A 20,905-nucleotide genomic window follows, 5' to 3' on the forward strand; every position below is an offset into this window, starting at 1 on the left:
AGATCAATATTTCTCAAAGCTGAGAACACATACTAATTACTCAGCATTAAGCTTTATGTGGAAATAGCTTGAGTGTTTGAAACCTAGGTTCAGAATACTTGATGATTTTGGGCAAAGCACTTTCATTATCTGTAAAATGGAGGTGATAGTATGTAATTTCTACAATTAGATATAATCAGGATCTGTTGGAAGAATGAATTATGAGGATCAGAACTAATATATTTGTTAGGATTGAATTGTGTCACCCCAAAATGTGTGTCAATTTGGCTAAGCCATGATTCCTAGTATTGTGTTGTTGTGTACCATTTTGTGATCTGATGTGATTTTCCTATGTGTTGTAAATCCTACCTCTATAATATTAATGAGGCAGGATTAGAGGCAGTTATGTTAATGCGGCAGGACTCAATCTACAGAATTTGGTTGTATTTTGAGTCTATCTCTTCAGAAATATAAAAGAGAGAAGTGAGCATAGAGGACAAGGACCTCATTCCACGAAGAAAGATGTGCGGTGAGTGGAGCTTGTCCTTTGGACCCAGGATCCCTGTGCTGAGAAGCTCCTAGACCAGGAGAAGATTGATGGCAAGGACCTTTCCCCAGAGCTGACAGAGAAAGAAAGCCTTTCCCTGGAGCTGGCAACCTGAATTCGGAAGTCTAGCCTCCTAGACTGTGAGAGAATAAATTTTAGTTTGTTAAAGCCATCTACTTGAGGTATTTCTATTATAACAGTGCTAGATAACAAAGACAGTATGAAAGTTACCTAGTGGTGTACCTAGTGAATTATCATTAAATATCTTTTTAGAAAATTGATAGTAGTTTCTTTATAAAGTGGTATTTGTAACTTCCTTTAAAATGTAAGTCTAGTTGAGTAGCTTTGTAATTCGCATGCAGCCCAGTACTGGATTATAGTTATTAGCTATGGTTTCAGTAGTCAAGATCTACTTTTTAATTTACCTTAAAAAGGAAAAATTTAGGGGAGGTTGCTGAGGGAAGTAGATTATAGAAAAATGAAATAATTGTATAGTAATTATAATAAATGCATTATAGAATAATAATACGATAATTTGTAATTGGGTACATTAAAGACAAGAAGTTCTGAAAGCCTTCTTACTCGTAGAAACCAGTTCTTCATGGAATGTGAATGGAGAACTGCATATAGCGAATCTCTTTGAATTTTCTGTGACCTAAGAAGTTAATGTTTGTCACCTAATTTCTAATTTTTTAAACTCCAGGTGACTTCTTTCCCCCTTCCCTAAGTGATTTATTTTTAGTAACTTTTACTTCAATAAATACTTAAATTGTTTTTAAAAATTTGACTAATAACCATCATCACATAGTTACTAGGAAGATATATACATTCAGTAGAAAAAATAAACATTATATCTTGGGTTCTCATGAGTTTTTAATCAGATAAACTATGTGAAGGTGCTTTTCCAAGTGGAGAGGGCTATAAAAATAATGTAAGGGAAGCAGCCAATAAGATAAAATAAATTTCAGATGGCCTTATGATTAAAACAAAATAATACTTTTATCCATATACCGTGGGATTTAGAATCTACCTAATAAATACTTAGGTCTGTGGACAAGACTGCCTTCCTTACTTTCCCGCTTGGCTGGGACTAATGAATACTTAATACTACTAAGCACTCAACAAGGCTGACACTTGTTCTCCTCCTCCCAAGGTCTTATGGGATTTTAAGTCACTTGATGTTTTTTTCTCTTTTAGGTGTATTACTCTGCATATGAATCTATTGATTTATCAGTAGTTTTTCTTCCTGATTACAAGCAAAACTCAGACATACTACATAGCCACATTGCCTTCAGGTATATAGGAGGCACTGTTGCTCATATTAGGGTGATCTAACAGTAGCCAGAAGTCCCTGGGTGGTGTAAAGGGTTAAATCCTGGGCTATTAACTGAAAGGTTCCTGGTTCGAACCCACCTAAAGGCACTTTGGAAGAAAGGCCTGGTGATCTACTTCTAAAAGGTCACAACCATGAAAACCCTATGGAAGGCAGTTCTATTCTGAAACACATACGTCTTCATGAGTTGTAATTCACTCCATGGCAACTGGTTTGGGTTTTTTGTTTGTTTATCGGAGCCAAGATAGCTCTTTTCTGGTTTTGAGAACTCCTTACTGCTGAGTATAACAAGGAAAAGAAGTAAAGTTGTAGTATTGAGTACCAAATATTCTTAGCAGATAGAGTAACTGAGGTGCAAAGAGGTTTAAAATGGTATAAAAAACACATAGCTAAAAAAACATTGGCCCTAAGCTGTGTCAACTCCACGCCCATACTGTTTTTTTCATTAAATTACCGTACTCCTCACTGGTAGCCATTTGCCTATCTACTTCACAATGTCTGGTCTACTGATGCTCTCTGAATACTGGTCATTATTTTTTCAAAACTGGAAGAAAAGTCTTTGTAAAATACAGAGTAGGATATTGAGTCCTATAATCAGTGCTTCCTCTGACTAATAAAACAAATCAGAAATTGGTTACAGAATATAAACTGGCAAAGTGTCTTTGCTATATGAAGCATCTATACAAATTGTTAAAACCATCATATTTTCAGTATATTAATGGGCAAAAAGATGTTTAAGTGTGTTAGTAAACTGGAGAAATAGTTCCATTTATTAGTTAATAAGAGGTAAAAATTAAGACTTTATGCCTATTAAACTACCAAAAATTAAAAAATGTTGATAATACTCAACACGTGAGGTAACATGAAACTAAAATATTCATATTTTTTTAAAAGCTATATGTATCAATTTTTAGCTAGTAAATCCTTTTCAGGGAAATAATTCTCAAAAAACAAGAGCTGTAAACACAAAACAGTTAATTTTCTTGTTACTCAGAATACCAAATATATTTTAAATAATTTAAGTGTCCAGAGTTGGATAATGGTAAGTTAAATATGATACATAAATTTGATTGACTATTATTTGGTCATTAAAAAGAATCATTATAAGGCAGTATGGAAAATACTTCTAAGAATAAAATAGAAGGCAAAATTATAGTTATACTTTGTTTACAACTATAAAAGTTATTCTTGTGCATATGAACAAGTATGCCTGAAGGGAATATGGAAAATCAAGAATACGTAATTTAATTGGTAGAATTCAGGATGATTGTTTTCTGCATTTTTTATTCTTTAATGGGTCTTAATGGTGACTGAATTAAAAACAATTCAGAACCTATGGAATAAAAACCAAAAACCAAACCTGAATCAATTCCAACTCATAGCGACCCTATATGACAGAGTAGAACTGCCCTGTAGAGTTTCCAAGCGACGTCTGGTGGATTCTAGCTGTGGACCTTTTGGTTAGAAGCTGTAGCTCTAAACCACTACGCCACCAGGGCTTGCCAAAAAAACTCAAGCTCAAATATTTTCAAATTTCTAGATCTAACAATCATAGGAAACACAGAGAGAAGCACTTTAAAAACACCTCAGGGAAGTCAATAACAGAAAAATCAAGGAAAAGAAATCAAACTCTTGGAAACTGAACAATACCCTGCTCAGAAAAGACTGGATTATAGAACACATTAAGGATGGAATAAAGAAATTCATAGAATCCAATAAGAATGAAAACACTTCCTGTCAGAACCATTGGGACACAGCGAAAGCATTGGTCAGAGGTCAGTTTGTATCAATAAATGCACACGTCCAAAAAGTAGAAAGGGCCAAAATCAAAGAATTATCCCTACAACTTGAACAAATAGAAAGAGAGCAACAAAAGAAACCCTCAGGCACCAGAAGAAAACAAATAATAAAAATTAGAGCTGAACTAAATGAAATAGAAAATAGGAAAACAATTGAAAGAATTAACAAGACCAAAAGCTGGTTCTTTGAAAAAATCAACAAAATTGATAAACCACTGGCTAAACTGACAAAAGAAAAACAGGAGAGGAAGCAAATAACCCAAATAAGAAATGAGATGGTCGATATTACAACAGACCCAACTGAAATGAAAAGAACCATATCAGATTGCTATGAAAAATCGTAGTTTAACAAATTTGAAAACCTAGAAGAAATGGAAGAATTCCTAGAAACACACTATTTACCTAAACTAACACAAACAGAGGTAGAACAACTAAATAGACCCATATCAAAAGAAGAGATTGAAAAGGTAATCAAAAAACTCCCCCAAAAAAAAAAGCTCCGGCCCAGACGGCTTCACTGCAGAGTTCTACCAAACTTTCAGAGAAGAGTTAACATCGCTACCACTAAAGGTATTTCAGAGCATAGAAAAGGACAGAACACTACCAAACTCATTCTCTGAAGGTAGTATATCCCTGATACCAAAACTAGGTAAAAACACCACAAAAAAAGAAAATTACAGACCTATATTCTTCAAGAACGTAGATGTAAAAATCCTCAACAAAATTCTAGCCAATAAAATTTGACAACATATCAAAAAAATAATTCACCATGACCAAGTGGGCTTCATACCAGGTGTGCAGGGATGGTTCAACATTAGAAAAACAATTAATGTAATTCATCACATAAATAAAACAAAAGACAAGAATCACATGATTTTATCAATTGATGCAGAAAAGGCATTTAACAGAGTTCAATACCCATTCATGACAAAAAAAAAAAAACTCAGCAAAATAGGAATAGAAGGAGAATTCCTCACCACAATAATGGGCTTTTATACAAAGCCAACAGCCAACGTCATCCTAAATGGAGAGAGCCTGAAATCATTCCCCTTGAGAACGGGAACCCGACAAGGATGCCCTTTATCACCTCTTATTCAACATTGTGCGGGAGGTCCTAGCCATAGCAATTAGGCTAGACAAAGAAATAAAGGGCATCCAGATTGGAAAGGAAGAAGTAAAAGTATCTCTATTTGCAGATGACGTGATCTTATACACAGAAAACCCTCAGGAATCCTCAAGAAAACTACTGAAACTAACAGAAGAGTTCAGCAGAGTATCAGGATACAAGATAAACATACAAAAATCAGTTGGATTCCTCTACACCAACAAAAAGAACGTTGAAGAGGAAATCACCAAATCAATACCATTTATAGTAGCCCCGAGAAGATAAAATACTTAGGAATAAATCTTACCAGAAGTGTAAAAGACTTATACAAAGAAAACTGCAATACACTTCTGCAAGAAACCAAAAGAGACCTACATAAGTGGAAAGACATACTTTGCTCATGGATAGGAAGACTTAACATTATAAAAATGTCTATTCTACCAGAAGCGATCTATACATTTAATACAATTCTGATCCAAATTCCAACAACATTCTTTAATGAGATGGAGAAACAAATCACCAACTTCATATGGAAGGGAAAGAGGCCCTGGATAAGTAAAGCATTACTGAAAAGGAAGAACAAAGTGGGAGGCCTTACTCTACCTGATTTTAGAACCTATTATACCGCCACCGTAGTCAAAACAGCCTGGTACTGGTACAACAATAGATACATAGACCAATGGAACAGAATTGAGAATCCAGACATAAATCCATCCACATATGAGTAACTGGTATTTCACAAAGGCTCCAAAACAGTTAAATGGGAAGGACAGTCTTTTTTAACAAATGGTGCTGGCATAACATATCCATCTGCAAAAAAATGAAACAAGACCCATACCTCACTCCATGCACAAAAACGAGCTCAAAATGGATCAAAGACCTAAATATAAAATCTAAAACGATAAAGATCATGGAGGAAAAAATAGGGACAACATTAACAGCCCTAATATATGGCATAAACAGTATACAAAACGTTACTAACAATGCAGAAGAAAAACTAGATAACTGGGAGTTCCTAAAAATCAAACACCTACGCTCACCCAAAGACTTCACCAAAAGAGTAAAAAGATTACCTCCAGACTGGGAAAAAGCTTTTAGCTATGACATTTGTGATCAGTGCCTGATCTCTAAAATCTACGTGATACTGCAAAAACTCAACTACAAAAAGACAACCCAATTAAAAAATGGGCAGAAGACACCTCACTAAAGAAGACATTCAGGTAGCTAACAGATACATAAGGAAATGCTCACGATCATTAGCCATTAGAGAAATGCAGATCAAAACTACAATGAGATTCCATCTCACTCCAACAAGGCTGGCATTAATCCAAAAAACACAAAATAATAAATGTTGGAGAGGCTGTGGAGAGATTGGAACACTTGTACACTGCTGGTGGAATGTAAAATGGTTCAACCTGTTTGGAAATCGATTTGGCGCTTCCTTAAAAAGCTAGAAATAGAACTACCATAGGATGCAGCAATCCCACTCCTTGGAATATATCCTAGAGAAATAAGAGCCTTTACACGAACAGATAGATGCACACCCATGTTCATTGCAGCACTGTTTACAAAAGCAAAAAGATGGAAGCAACCAAGGTGCCCATCAGCAGATGAATGGATAAGTAAATTATGGTATATTCACACAATGGAATACTACACATCCATAAAGAACAATGACGAATCTGTGAAACATTTCATAACATAGAGGAACCTGGAAGGCATTAGGCTGAGTAAAATTAGTTAGCTGTAAAAGGACAAATCCTGTATAAGACCACTATTATAAGAACTCAAGAAATAGTTTAAACAGAGAAGAAAATATTCTTTGAGGGTTACGAGAGGAGGGAGGGAGGGAGGGTGGGAGAAGCGTATTCACTAATTAGATAGTAGATAAGTACTACTTTAGGTGATGGAAAAGACAACACACAATATAGGCGAGGTCAGCACAACTGGACTAAACCAAAAGCAAAGTAGTTTCTGGAATAAACTGAATGCTTCAAAGGCCAGCGTAGCAGGGGCGGGGGTCTGGGGACCATGGTTTCAGGGGATATCTAAGTCAATTGGCATAATAAAATCTATTAAGAAAACATCCTGCATCCCACTTTGGACAGTGGCATCTGGGATCTTAAACGCTAGCAAGCGGCCATCTAACACGAGTGAATTGGTCTCAGCCCACCTGGATCAAAGGAGAATGAAGAACACCAAGGAGACAAGGTAATTACGAGCCCAAGAGACGGAAAGGGCCCCGTGAACCAGAAACTACAGCATCCTGAGACCAGAAGAACTAGATGGTACCCGGCTACAACCGATGACTACCCTGACAGGGAATACAACAGAGAAGCCTTGAGGGAGGGGGAGAGCAGTGGTTTGCAGACCCCAAATTCTTGTAAAAAGACCAGACTTAATGGTCTGACTGAGACTAGAAGAACCCCAGTGGTCATGGCTCCCAGACCTTCTGTTGGCCCAGGACTGGAACCATTCCCAAAGCCAACTCTTCAGACAGGGATTGGACTGGACAATGGGTTGGAGAAGGATGCTGGTGAAGAGTGAGCTTCTTGGATCAGGTGATCACTTGAGACTATGTTGGCATCTCCTGCCTGGAGGGGAGATGGGAGGGTAGAGGGGGTTAGAAGTTGGCGAAATGGGCATTAAAAGAGAGAGTGGAGGGAGGGAGCAGGCTGTCTCATTAGGGGGAGAGCAATTAGGAGTATGTAGCAAGGTGTATATGTTTTTGTGTTAGAGACTGACTTGATTTGTAAATTTTCACTTAAAGCACATTAAAAAAAAAAAAAAAACTCTCAGGGAGGCAGTCAACAAAATCCAGATTGTGAGAAAACCCCAAACCAACAAACCCATTGTCATCAAGTTGATTCCGATTCATAGCAACCATATAGAACAGAATAGAACTGCCCCGTAGAGTTTCAGAGAAGTGGCTGGTGGATTCAAACTGCCATCCTTTTGGTTAACAGCCAAACACCTAACTGCTGTGCCAACAGGGCTCCTAGAACAAATGACCCAGTTTCTTCTATAAAATATTTTTGGAGGAGAAACGGCATAATAAAAGAGCCCTGGGACATGTTAAGTAATCACAGTGTATGGAACTAATTTGAATTCTGGTTCAAGGATAACATTCAAAAATAAAGTGAAATAAAAATATACATAAAAATTTTTAATAATATAAATATATATGTATGTATATTATAAGACAATTGAGAATGTGAACACTGCCTGGATATTTGATATTGCGGCACTATTGTTAAATTTTTTAAGGTGTGATATTGGTATTATGTTTAAGAAATAGTCCGTATGTTTTAGAGATATGTTCTAAAATATTGAAGATGAAATGATACCTGAGATTTATTCCAAATTGATTCAAATAGGGGAGAAGTAGGTGAAGGTATAAAAAAAAAAAAACCCACTGCTGTCGAGTCAATTCTGACTCATAGCGACCCTATAGGACAGAGTAGAACGGCCCCACGGTGAAGGTGTAGATGAAATAAAATGGCTTTGATAACGTTGAAGCTCTGTGATGGGTCTAGGGTGTTAATTATACAGTTATATCTACTTTTATGTGGTTGAGTTTTCTATAATAAAAAGTTTAGGAAGTGAAGAATGTCTAAAAACGTAGTTACAAAAATAAGGGTTATATTTTAATTATTTGCCTTTTACAAATTAGTAGTTTTTAACCCACACAAAAAACTTTAAATATAATATAGCATACTTATATTGATAAGTATGCTATTTACAAGATTGTTAGAAGATATATAAAAATTAATTTAGAGTATGTTAATGGTAGCGATGTCTGATAACTGCAAACAAGTATGAAGTTCTCTGATGAATCTTGTTTTCTTCTAGTTATGCTATTTTATCTTTCTGTTTGTATAACTTCACTTGGAAATATTGTCTAAAGTTTAGAGACCCTTTGTAGCCTTTTCCCATGGTAGACTTTTAAAGTGATAATTCTGTTGCTTATGTTAAAAACAGTAAAGGTGGAATAGGTGTTTAGGTAGAAGAGGTGTTGCAGCAGGGTCTGGGTCTGACTGAACTGCTTCTGCTCATTTTTGGTATTTGCCAATAAGTGGGGTAAAGTGCTCTTCTGCACTTCAGAATTTTCACACGTCATCATTGTCACTGGTCTTTATGAACAGCTGGATGTTGGTCAGTTATCAGCGTTCCTCTCCTACTGTTTTTTGTTCTTGCATGGCGATTATTTTTGGTATAATTACAGGACTTTTTGAAGGCCTGGGACATCATTTTTCTACATTCTAATTTGGAAAGCAACAAGTGAGCATTTGATGATTTCAGGAATTGCAAAGGAATGTTATTCCCACCGTTTGAAAAAAAAGACAAAGAAAATTAGTTGCCATTGAGTGTGTTTCAGAGTAGAATAGTGCTCCATAGGGTATTCAATGACTGACCTTTCAGGAAGTAAATTGCCAGGCCTTTCTTCTGAGGCACCTTGGTGGATTCAAACCTCTAACCTTTCAGTTAGTAGCCAAGCACTTAACCGTTTGTACCACCCAGGGACTCTGTTCCCTCTGTAAGGGGGTATAAATTGTCATAAAGTGGTACTTGAGTAAAAAGCCTGTTCATAAATTTGGCAGTAACATTTGTTATGTGGAAAGCCATGAGTGTGAAATTTAAAAAGGAAAATAGGGACACCAACATATTATCTGTACCTACTATGTTGTACATTTTACATGCATTGTCTCATTTAATTATCATAAAAGCCTTATGAGGAGAATATTAACATTTCCATTTTCCGTATGAGAAAAACAGGCTCAGAGAGTTTAAATTATTTTACTAAAGCAATTTGGCTAGTGAATAATAAAGCTGAGATTGAATCTCTGAAATGGGACATCAAAGACAGTTACATGTAAACACACAAATGGAACATTTTAACCAATGTTTTTAGCAGGAACATTTGTATAAGAATGTATATTATAAATCGTAGTTTATCTTATTATGTTAGGCATGTCTACTGATCCTGTCATTTAAAGTCATTCATAACCATTAGGCCTATAAACTTTGAAGTAGCTCTTACTACATGCTGCTTAAATTGTGTTTGACTGTCTTTATTCAAGTTGAATGATCTTAAATTATTTTGTGAATTTGGGTATAAATGACATAACCCTTTCCAGATAAGTACACTTTAATGTTTGTTTCTCCATTCATATATTCATTTATGCAATAATTTTATTTTATCAAGGAAGTAAATAAACATTTATTTATTATTATGTTTTAGGCACTATGATAGCATTGGAAATACCAGTGTTGTAAGTACTTTAGTCCATAGCTTGAAGGAGTTTACATCTTAGTTGGGGAAACTGAGAATATAGTAAATAAATGATAACAAAGGTATATGTGCTAATAATGGCATATGTATGATATTTCAGCAGTATAGTAATTCAAATTTAGGTATGAAAATATGGAATTCTCTTTATTTCTAGAATTTACTTTTTGACTCTGACCCTCTAGCTCAGTGAACTGGGGAAGTGCTTAAAGGATATTTGGAGTATGTGCAGTGGGTATTTTTGGTTGTCACAATGACTGGGGTTGCTACAGGCATTTAGTAGACCAGGACCAGGACTGTTAAACATCCTGCAATGTACAGGACAGAGCTTCTCAATTAAGAATTGGCCCACCCAAAATGTCAGGAGTGCCCCTGTTGAGAAACACTGACTAACCTGGCTTATGGCAGACAGCTTCATCTTGACCTTTTCAGGCAAATTCGGGATTATTAACCCAGCCCTAGCCTGGTTCAGATCTCTTAGATTCAACCCGTTTAAGTATCTTTTCCGCGGTACTAATTTTAGTGAAATGAGGATCTTACTACATCAGTCTTTCTGAGAATGAGGGCCAGTGTTAACAGGTTTCTGTCTCCTATTTTATATTGTAGTACACTGTCTCAGTCACAGGCACTGTCCCGTGCTAGTTTTGTGGTATATGTTTCATTCTGTGTTGTTCTCTGGCACAGGTGGTCCCACAGAAATGCATCCTTTTGCCTGTCTTCTGTTTTCTTTGCCATTTTAAGGAGCCTCTTAGCAAGTCATCTACATTTTTAGCTAACTTCTGTGCCATTTTCTAATCCCACTGGAAACAAAGGTTCTACACTCTCCTTTCACCCATGGGATATGTATAGTAAAAAGAGAAAGAAAGACCCCACGCCCATTTTACTCTTACCCTACAACTTGCCTATTTTACTTTTTCTTTCCATGTCAGTCAGTACTTATAGAACTATCCTGTTGTTTTTACAGGCTAAACAGTGTTCCATTTTATGAATATACTGCAGTTCGATTAACCATTCCTCTGCTGATGAACATTTCGGTTGTTTATAGGTTTGGGTTATTACAAAAGAGATAATTATTGTATACATCTCTTTGCACATATGGATGTTTTCTGTAGGGTAATTTTTAAGAACTGCTTGTGCAGAGTCAAAGGGAATAAATACTTAAAAAATTTAGAGATACTGTCAAATTAACCTACCAATTTATTCAGCCAACAACAAGACATGAGAGAAAGCTCGTCTTTTCTCCATACCTCCATTGGATATTATCAGTTGTTTTTTGGGTTGCTTTTTTTGATTTTTTTTTTTAATCTTTGGCAGTCTCATAGAAAAGGAATGATATCTCATTGTTTTGATTTTTATTTCATCATCAGTGATATTTAGTATGTTGTTACTTATTGGGTATTTTATTTATTTTTCTGTGAGTTTACCTATGTGAGTCCTTTGCCCACTTTTCCTTCAAGATATTTGTATTTTTCTGTTGGTCTGTTGAAACTCTTAATGTATATTATGGATCTCATTCCTTTGTTATAATATTTATATATAATACAGATATTTTCTCCAGTCTGTTATTTATCTTTTAACTTCGCTTACTGAATCTTTCACTATGTAGAAATTGAAAAATATTTATGTAATCATATTTTGATTATAAATATTTTTATAATTGCAGTGGCTCATTAACTGGTTTCCAATATTCATTCTTGCTCCCCTTCATTAACCCCCCAGATTTAGGCATGCAAATCTGATCATTATTTTTCCTTTGCTTAAAATGCTTAAGTGATTTCCCATTGCTCTATAATAAAGGCTAAAGTTATTATTACAACCCTCAGAGCCTTTGTTTAGTCTGGCCTCATCTCATTCCATGTATCCCTGAACTTTTGGGGTTTTTTTGCCACACTAGCTTTCTTTTAATTCCTTGGTCAAGCCATTCTTCTTCCACTTACAGGCCCTATGCATATACTGTTTCCTCTGCTTATTATTCCCTCCCTCCTTAGTTCCTCTTTATGCTAGAAAACTCTTACACACCAATGATGAAGCAGAAGGAAAAGTCAGTTCCAAAAATTAAAATGAAATATGTAGATTATTATGAGGCAGTATTACATAGGTGGTTAAGAACATAGCCTTTGGAGTCATAGAAACTTATTGTGTAACTTAGTAGATGAGTAATCCTGACCACTTTTACTTAATATTTCTGTTAATGATAAATGAGGGTCTTTATAAAATTTTTGAGGTTAAATGAGATAATACATGTGAAGTACCTAGGGTTCATAATTTGCTGTGAACTTGAACAAGTCATTGAATCACCCAAACCTGGTGTCCTCAGATAGAAAATAAGGACAATATGTTCCATTCTCCCTACATCACAGAGTTGTTTTGGTAATTGAAGCCCTCAGAAAACTATAAATTGGTAATCATAGTAGCTGGATATATTAATTATAATTGGTAGGAAGGGAGATGATCTATTTCACTTTGTCTTTAATATGGCTTCATTCCTTGGTTCAGCTTTGGAAGGTAGGATACTTCTTGGCCGTAAAAGGCAGAGAAGTAGAATTTACCCTACTGCGAACAGTGGTCTGCCTGTGTGAAGTTTGGTGTGATAAGTGCCTGGTGAGTCCTCAAGAAAATAAATCTTAATAGGAACCTAAGGAGATTCTTGTTGCCTGATATGGATGTGAGATTATCAGGAACGAAGCCCAGAAGGTAGAAATGAGGCAGACACTGGCATGACCAATTTTGGTTGCTTGCTCAGGTTTCCTGTAGCTGGGGTTGTGCTTATTTTTATGATTGAACTGTATATTTTGACTTATCCTTCCTGAGCCATGGTAGCAAACCAGTTAAAACAGTTGGTATGGTTTAAGGATAGTAAAAGAACAAGTTAGAACCCAGAAATCCCAGTCTTGTTTATTTCATCCTGCTGTATTGCTTTTCCAAACAGGAATAACAGCTGTAAATGATTTTTAAGCGCCAATGTCGTGTGATACTGTGTAAGGGAATTTTACCTAAGGGCAGCACCAGTGTTTTTCCCCTGCTCTGCTGTGTGTTTGGGATGTGATCTTGAGTTCAAGATTTTTATTTTCTGCCAACAGTTTCACTTTCCTTATTGGTGACAGATTTGTAATGTCACACTTGCTTTTGAATTGGGTCTTATGCCCAACTTCCTGAGCTGCATTTCTTTCAGAGTTTTTAGGAGTTTCCTGTCAGTTAGTACTGGTCAAAATGTTTTACTGCCCTTGCACTGTGATCCTAAGTAAATTAGTATGCTCTTCTTCCTGCAGGTCTTCTGCGCTTCCTGCTGTAGCCTGAAATGTAAGCTGTTATACATGGACAGAAAGGAGGCTAGAGTGTGTGTAATCTGCCATTCAGTGCTAATGAATGGTAAGTATTAACACAGGTTGATTTCAGTTATTGAGGCAGAACAGGAGAATTCCTATGGAAAGGCTACTGTTTTTTCCTACCCTTTCACTACAAGTTGCTCACTTTCTCATATGTCGTAACTGTAACTGAAACTGTTGAGCTGAATTTCAACATTTTTAAAATGCCTTAGGATTTCGAAATTCTTGTGCCTAATTTAATGAAAAAATGCTAACGCCAGGTAAGTTTGGCAGGAAAAGTGGAAGTTCTTGTGTAAATCTGGTGCTGTGTAGCTGTTAATAATGTTCTTGACAGGGAAGAAAGGGTTGAGGGGGGTAGTTACTGACCACCTAGATGATGAGATAATAAAATTGGGCTGAGGTTTTCCTTTCAAGAGGAACTGTCTCTTTCTACAGCTTAAGAATATATTTTTTAATAACACCTTGTTAAATTCGTCTTGTTAAAAATAAATATTTTAGCATCTAGGATCAAGTAGAAAACTTCATTTTTCTATCAGCTTCCTCCATAATGCTACTTGTATTTGTTATAGGGATAATGCTTTTGAATGTAGCTGTTATGTGGTAGAAGAATGTGGCCGTATAAATATAACATATCCAGTGTTCACCTTTTGTGGGACTGGAAATAAATCCAAGGGCATTTAAATTTAAAAAATGAGTATTCTTTATAAAGAAATATAATAAAATTTATCAGGCTATAGTATTTTCTCTTTGAATGCATCTTTGTACAGTTGCCAGAACTATTACTAAAACCCATTGCCGTTGCTATGAACTGTTACTAAAAGACATAAAATGTTGAACTTTGACACCACTGCTGCCTGTGTCAGAAAGCGTGCCTCCTGGAGGCAGAAACTTACCTGCTCCGAGATCCCTCCTGCTCTGTCTGTCTGCATTGCTCATGGTAATGTTTTCCTGTTGCTGGCTTATTAACCTATTGCATGTCAGTTAATCTGATCTGTTCTAATCTCCTATGATCCACTCAATTTCCTCCCATTTCTGAATTCTTAAAATTTTGATCAAATATGAATGATTTTCTCTACTCTTAAGAGTCACTTTTTAGATGGTGGTTATCTCACTGGTTGCTCAATTGATGATTTTATTCCACGCCTTTCATTTTCTGAAACATCACAGACAAGAGCATGCTGCTTAATTATAGTACCCAATGCCTCCTTTATTTGTTGAGGTCTTCCAACTTGATAGCTATTTTTTACTACTTGGTGCGTAGCTAAAGATGAAGGAAATGGCAGAGGATTCATATGGAATACTTACTTTTTATTATGTGAAGGAGACCCTTAACAGGGAATCCTTAAGGTAATCTACATTTCCTGGTTTTTCCAGCATCTTTCCTCTCGCATGGCTTAGTCCGGTCTTTTTCTAAACATTTAATTTGATGCTTTTCAGTGTTCCCTCTCGCTTTGTCCCTTTCTCGTTTTCTCTTCCTCCCCTCTCTTCCTGCCAGTGCTTTCAGAGGAACCTGTATAGCTTTTGTTACCAGCCTTGTCTTGCATTTGGAGTCGATAAATATTCAGAATCTTATGGATCATTCTTTGACACTGAATGAAGTTTTTGAAAAGATGTGCAAAAAAAACTTGATGATTTCTGTTGCTAGGCATGGCATATTATCTGAATCTAGAAGATAAAATTTAATAGCTTTCATTTAGTACCTTTCATCCGACTTACTTGAAAGACAGTAGTAGATATGTCAGAATTTAGTAAAATTTTAGGGTATACACAATCTTAACATATTTTTAATCATTCATATTGTTTGATCACACATATAATAATGGCACATTTTCATGTTCAAATGGGTCCTGTGCTTTTGAGACACAGTAAAGATGTGAAATGATTGTTATTGCTAGACACTTTTACACAGGGTGATGATTGCATAAAAGGAGAATTCACAAAAATGGTGAAATGTGGTCTCCTGATCTTTAGGCTTCAGGATTTTTCAAGTGAGATTTTACCTAAGAAGACCCTAAAAGTCTAGAAATGAAATAAAAATCATACAATTGAGTTATGTTATTTTAGCCCCTGGTTTTGGTTTTTGATAGAACTGTGTAAAAGACCTTGAATATTAAAACAACAGCAAAAAATGATTAAGTGCTATCCCAGATGTAATCCTTAATAAGTTTAAAGTTGTTTTACTTCCTCTTAAGGAAATGTTGTGGTCTCCTTTAAAGAACTCCTAGTCTTTAACCTCAGACTGATCGGTAAATCCTAGTTTCAGAAATGTCACATAATTCCTACTTGTTCCGGCCCAATGGTTACTTAGCTGAATGGTCTCCTTTATTGAATAAAATCACCTACCTCTTTAAGACCTTCATGAGCTGGCAGAGAGACATGCTATGTGTATTAGCGAGGTGGAGCCGCATTATTTACCCAATATTGTGGAGGTCTTGATGTCCAGATTTTGCAATCCATTCACATTGATTGTGTCTGTATTTGCTTTAGCTCAAGCCTGGGAGAACATGATGAGTGCCTCAAGCCAGAGCCCTAACCCTAACAATCCTGCTGAGTACTGTTCTACTATCCCTCCCTTGCAGCAAGCTCAGGCCTCAGGAGCTCTGAGCTCTCCACCTCCCACTGTGATGGTACCTGTGGGAGTTTTAAAGCACCCTGGAGCAGAAGGTAGGGGATCATGTGCTATTCTCTCTCTTTTTCCTCACCAAGTTCCTCTGAAAAGGTGCTGAAATGACTTTGCAGCACAACCCTTTAGAACACTGCAGATAAGTCCCGTTGGGTGGTTATTAAAGTGGAAGAACAAGGTGAGAAATGTGTTGAGACTATTTCTGTGCAAGTAAAGAAGAATATCATGTTGCCTAATATTTTGGAGACACCTCTGAAAATATGCCAATCCCCTCTCCAGCTTAAGAATGGAATAATCACACTGCCTATACTTGAAAAGAGGTACAGAATTCAAAGTCGGCCTGTAAAATTCTAGCTTCATGCCTACCTTAATGTTCTTTGTAGGAGCTTAGAAAGTAATAAAAATGAGAATTCCTCCTCCTAACTGGCCTATGACCAGCCCATTCCAGTATTGTTTTTTAAAAGATATACATTCCCATTTTCTCCTTTCATTTTTAATCTATGCATATAGAAATATAAAATTATTGTGTTAGGCACATAGACCTTTATAAAACCCAAAACTTTCATTCTGATTATATCATGTGGCAGGTGGAAAATTGTAGGCATTCAAGTTAGTTTGGTTTATTTTGTCTTTATGGTTATGATATTGTCAGATGAAAGGCACTTTGTAAATTCTGGGAGTAGTTATGAATAGAAAAATTAACACATATATTTTCTTAAAATGATCTTGTTAAGAAGTTTCCCTTGATAATGAAAATCAGTCTTCCTTCATTAATTCATTATTTTCTTCTAGTAATAGTCCCTTCCCTGGCTAAATAGCCTTTCTCCCCTTTTGAAGATCAAAGAATTTTATTGACATCATACTCTTTCCCTATTTTCCCTTCCTTTTGGATCATCTTTTAGTCCTACTCCTTGTATTTTTATGAGTTCAGGTTTTCTTTCTTAAAACCTTTTTTCTCTTTACTTCATTTGTTGTTTTTGTTGTTCCTCCTTAGTCTCTCTTTGTTTTGGTCGTTTGAATTGATTTCCAAAACTGGATTTAAAGAGATCATTTTATTAGACTCAGTTTTCCACCTTTTCCCTGTCTTTGTATTAAAATGCAAACTACTTTGCACTGCCAGATCTGTCTTTTTCTTCTTCAGTTTCACTTTAGCCAAAGGTCTGGTCAGTTTGCTTATAATTCTTACATGTCTGTGCCAATTCTTCTTTTAGTAATTAATAAGAATTCTTCAACATTCTTCAGGGCATCTTTTGCCCTTTAAAAATACCATATCACGTTTCCAGGCATTTGAGTCCTGAGGAAACCTCTTACTTTTAGATGTGGAGTCAACTGGTAGGGTTGTTTTTTGTTTTCTGTGCTATTAATTTATTTCCTAAACACTTAGAAAACCTTCCTTAGTTTCTTTGCAGTGATGTGGAGCAAAGTACATGACAATCATTGATGTATGTAAGAGCTCTTAATATTTTAAAGCAAAGTGTTGTAAATCTTTGCATATAAGTGATAGAACTAAAATATATTTAAATGTATATTTCTATTAATTTATAACCACTTTCATACACAGTTCCGAAGATTGTAATTGTAAGATGCTAAATAGTGATTTCTTTGTACATCTGGAATTGGTGACCTTCTCGTCTTTGATGTCAGATACCTTAACAATGTCACATTGATATCTGTTTTATTTTTCTGGCCCCTCAAGTGGCTCAGCCCAGAGAGCAGAGGCGAGTTTGGTTTGCTGATGGGATCTTGCCCAATGGAGAAGTTGCTGATGCGGCCAAATTAACAATGAACGGAACTTCCTCTGCAGGAACCCTAGCTGTGTCGCATGACCCAGTCAAGACAGTAACTACCAGTCCTTTACCAGCAGAGGTAAGAAAACAAAACAGCAACCAGGGGAGTACCTGCTTTACCTAGCATTGTGCTGCCTCTGTCTTGCCTTTTTCTAGGTTAAGTGACCTTTCTATGGAGCCCAGTAGGCTTTGGATACAATTTCGCACAGACAGATCCCTAATTACATGGGTAGAAAGCACACACGATAAAGCGTTTCTTATGTAGATGTGTTTATAAATACACTCTAGGAATATTGAAATCTCATTTAGAACATTACACACCACATTCCATGTCTCTATCCCAACTTCTTCCATCCTTTCTTCCTCAGACCCAGGTTACCCAAGGCCTCACAGCTGTTCAGTGTCTCCCACATCTTATCTTTGCTTGCGCTCTGGGAAGTGTCCTATACTCTGTTGTTCCCCATTAACATTCTCATTTCCCTAGCTCTTAGTTTTCTTATTAAAGATCAATATTCCTTAGGAAAGGGTTTAGCTATTCCATCTAGCACTTGGATTATATTGCTTTCAGTGAAAATCTTTTTATGGAAGTGTAACATAATTCACTAGTATTTGATTTTTTTTTTTTTTTTAAGAAAGCATGTTAAGCAAAATGAATTTATATATATATATATGGAAACCCTGGTGGCATAGTAGCTAAGTCCTACGGCTGCTAAACAAACGGTCGGCAGTTCAAATCTGCCAGGCGCTCCTTGGAAACTCTATGGGGCAGTTCTACTCTGTCCTATAGGGTCACTATGAGTTGGAATCAACTCGACAGCGCTGGGTTTGGTTTTATATATATGTATGCAATTTCTTTCAAGTTTTTGGAAAAGGAAGAACCCAAGACTTACCTCAACTCAGGCCTTCCCTTCCTCTATAACCCACTAGTTTTTCCAGTATGTGTGACATGAGCTGTTCTTGTTTACTGTACATTTGGAAGATTTTCAGGAAACAGATTCTTAGGAAGGTTGTTCTCAGGTAAGGTCAGGCTAGAGAGAACCCCAGCCCTTATACATTATTTTATATATTGGCCCCTTGAACATGGTTTTCAAACCACGTTCCCCAGTTCTGTGGTGGCCTCTTATGAGTGCTGTGGTGGGAAAGCGTGGAGCAATATGAAGGTAGTTGAGGAATGCCTCTGTTTCTCTCTTTCTTCAGAGCATCTCTACTTTTTTCAGCTTTAGCTATTGTGTTCCATTTAAGATTTTAAAAAAGGATTCCAAAGCTTAAAAATAAGTTGAAGACCACTGGCTTAATGGATGGAAGACTTTATCTAAGAAAACTAACTCGTACTGTCCTCTCACCCCTACCTTGTCTCTGTAGGAAGTCCTGGTCACAATTTTGAGGGGTAATGGGAATTTCTTCCCTTGGGGCCTAATTTTCAAAAAGGGGACAGCTATCAACTACTTTTTCTTGGAGTAAGCGAGAGAATAGAGCCACTTAGAACCAAAATTAGAAAATATACACATAGGATCCTTTTATACAATGAACCCCTTTCTGTTCCTGGTTGCCCCCTTCAGTTTGGTGGTCAAGGTTATAATAAGGCCATTAATTCCATTTAATGTGTTTAAAAAGGGGCCCTGGTAACACAGTGGTTAAGCGCCTGAATGCTAACCGAAAGCTGGTGGTTTGAACCCACAAGCGTGTTCTGTGGAAGAAAGATGTAACAGTCTGTTTCCATAAAGATTACAGCCTTGGAAACCCTATGGGATAGTTCTGCTCTGTCCTGTGGGTTGCTATGAATTGGAATCAACTCAACAGCAGCAGGTTATATATGTTAACTTTAAAAAAATAAAATAATAGAATCTCCAGCCAGGAGATACCAACATAGTCTCATGTGTCTACTTGATCCAAGAAGGTCGTTCTTCACCAGTATCATTTTCCAGCCTGTATTCCAGTCCAATCCCTGTTTGAAGAGTTGGCTTTGGGAATGGTTCCTGTCTTGGGCTAACAGAAGGTCTGGGGACCATGGCCCCCGGGGTCCTTCTAGTCCCAGTCTGACCATTAAGCCTGCTCTTTTTACGAGAATTTGGGGTCTGCATCCCACTACTCACCTGTTCCCTCAGGGATTCCCTGTTGAGTTCCCTATCTGGGCAGTCATTGGTTGTAGCCAGGCACCATCTAGTTCTTCTGGTCTCAGGCTGATGTAGTCTCTGGTTTATGTGGTCCTTTCTATCTCTTAGGCTCATAATTACCTTGTATCTTTGGTGTTCTTCATTCTTTGCTTCAGGTGGGTTGAGATCAATTGATGCATCTTAGATGGCTGCTTGCTAGTGTTTAAGACACCAGATGCCACTTTCCAAAGTGGGATGCAGAATGTTTTCTTAATAGATTTTATTATGCCAATTGACTTAGATGTCCCCTGAAACCATGGTCCTCAAACCCCTGCCCCTGCTATGCTGGCCTTTGAAGTGTTCAGTTTGTTCAGGAAACTTCTTTGCTTTTGGTTTAGTCCAGTTGTATTGACCTCTTGTATCGTGTATTGTCTTTAACTTCACCTTCACCTAAATTAAAACTTATTTTACTATCTAATAAGTGAATATCCCTTTTCCTCCCTCCCTCCCTCCCACCCGCCCCGGAACTCTCAAAGAATATTTTCTTCTCTATTTAAACTATTTCTCCAGTTCTTATAATAGTGGTCTTGTACAATATTTGTCCTTTTGCCACTGATTAATTTCACTTAGCGTAATGTCTTCTAGATTTCTCCATGTTATGAAATGTTCCATGGATTCATCATTATTCTTTATCAATGCGTAGTATTCCATTGTGTGAATATACCATAATTTATTTATCCATTCATCCATTGATGGACACCTTGGTTGCTTCCAACTTTTTGCTGTTGTAAAAAGTGGTGCAGTGAACATGGGTGTGCATATATCTATTCATGTAAAGGCTCTTATTTCTCTAGGATATTCCAAGGAGTGGGATTGCTAGATCATATGGTAGTTCTATTTCTAGTTTTTTAAGGAAGAGCCAAATCGATTTCCAAAGTGGTTGTACCATTTTATATTCCCACCAGCAGTGTATAAGTGTTCCACTCTCTCCACAACCTCTCCAACATTTATTATTATGTGTTT

The 20,905-nt window shown here is 36.6% G+C and overlaps 1 protein-coding gene across 6 annotated transcripts in view; it reads left to right on the plus strand.

Moving 5' to 3' along the window:
* ZFYVE9 (zinc finger FYVE-type containing 9) overlaps positions 1-20,905 on the plus strand; it is a 230,294-nt gene that overhangs the window by 127,670 nt on the left and 81,719 nt on the right. For 5 of the 6 annotated variants that reach the window (XM_064281962.1, XM_003411082.3, XM_023549601.2 and 2 more), the window contains 3 exons: positions 13,323-13,422; positions 15,867-16,043; positions 17,699-17,868. In XM_064281962.1, the coding sequence (XP_064138032.1) occupies positions 13,323-13,422; positions 15,867-16,043; positions 17,699-17,868 (447 nt within the window). The remainder of the gene's footprint in view (positions 1-13,322; positions 13,423-15,866; positions 16,044-17,698; positions 17,869-20,905) is intronic. The other variant, XM_023549600.2, reaches the window with a different exon arrangement.

Source organism: Loxodonta africana, chromosome 3 (genome assembly GCF_030014295.1).
Source record: "Loxodonta africana isolate mLoxAfr1 chromosome 3, mLoxAfr1.hap2, whole genome shotgun sequence".
Taxonomy (NCBI): Eukaryota; Metazoa; Chordata; class Mammalia; order Proboscidea; family Elephantidae; genus Loxodonta; species Loxodonta africana.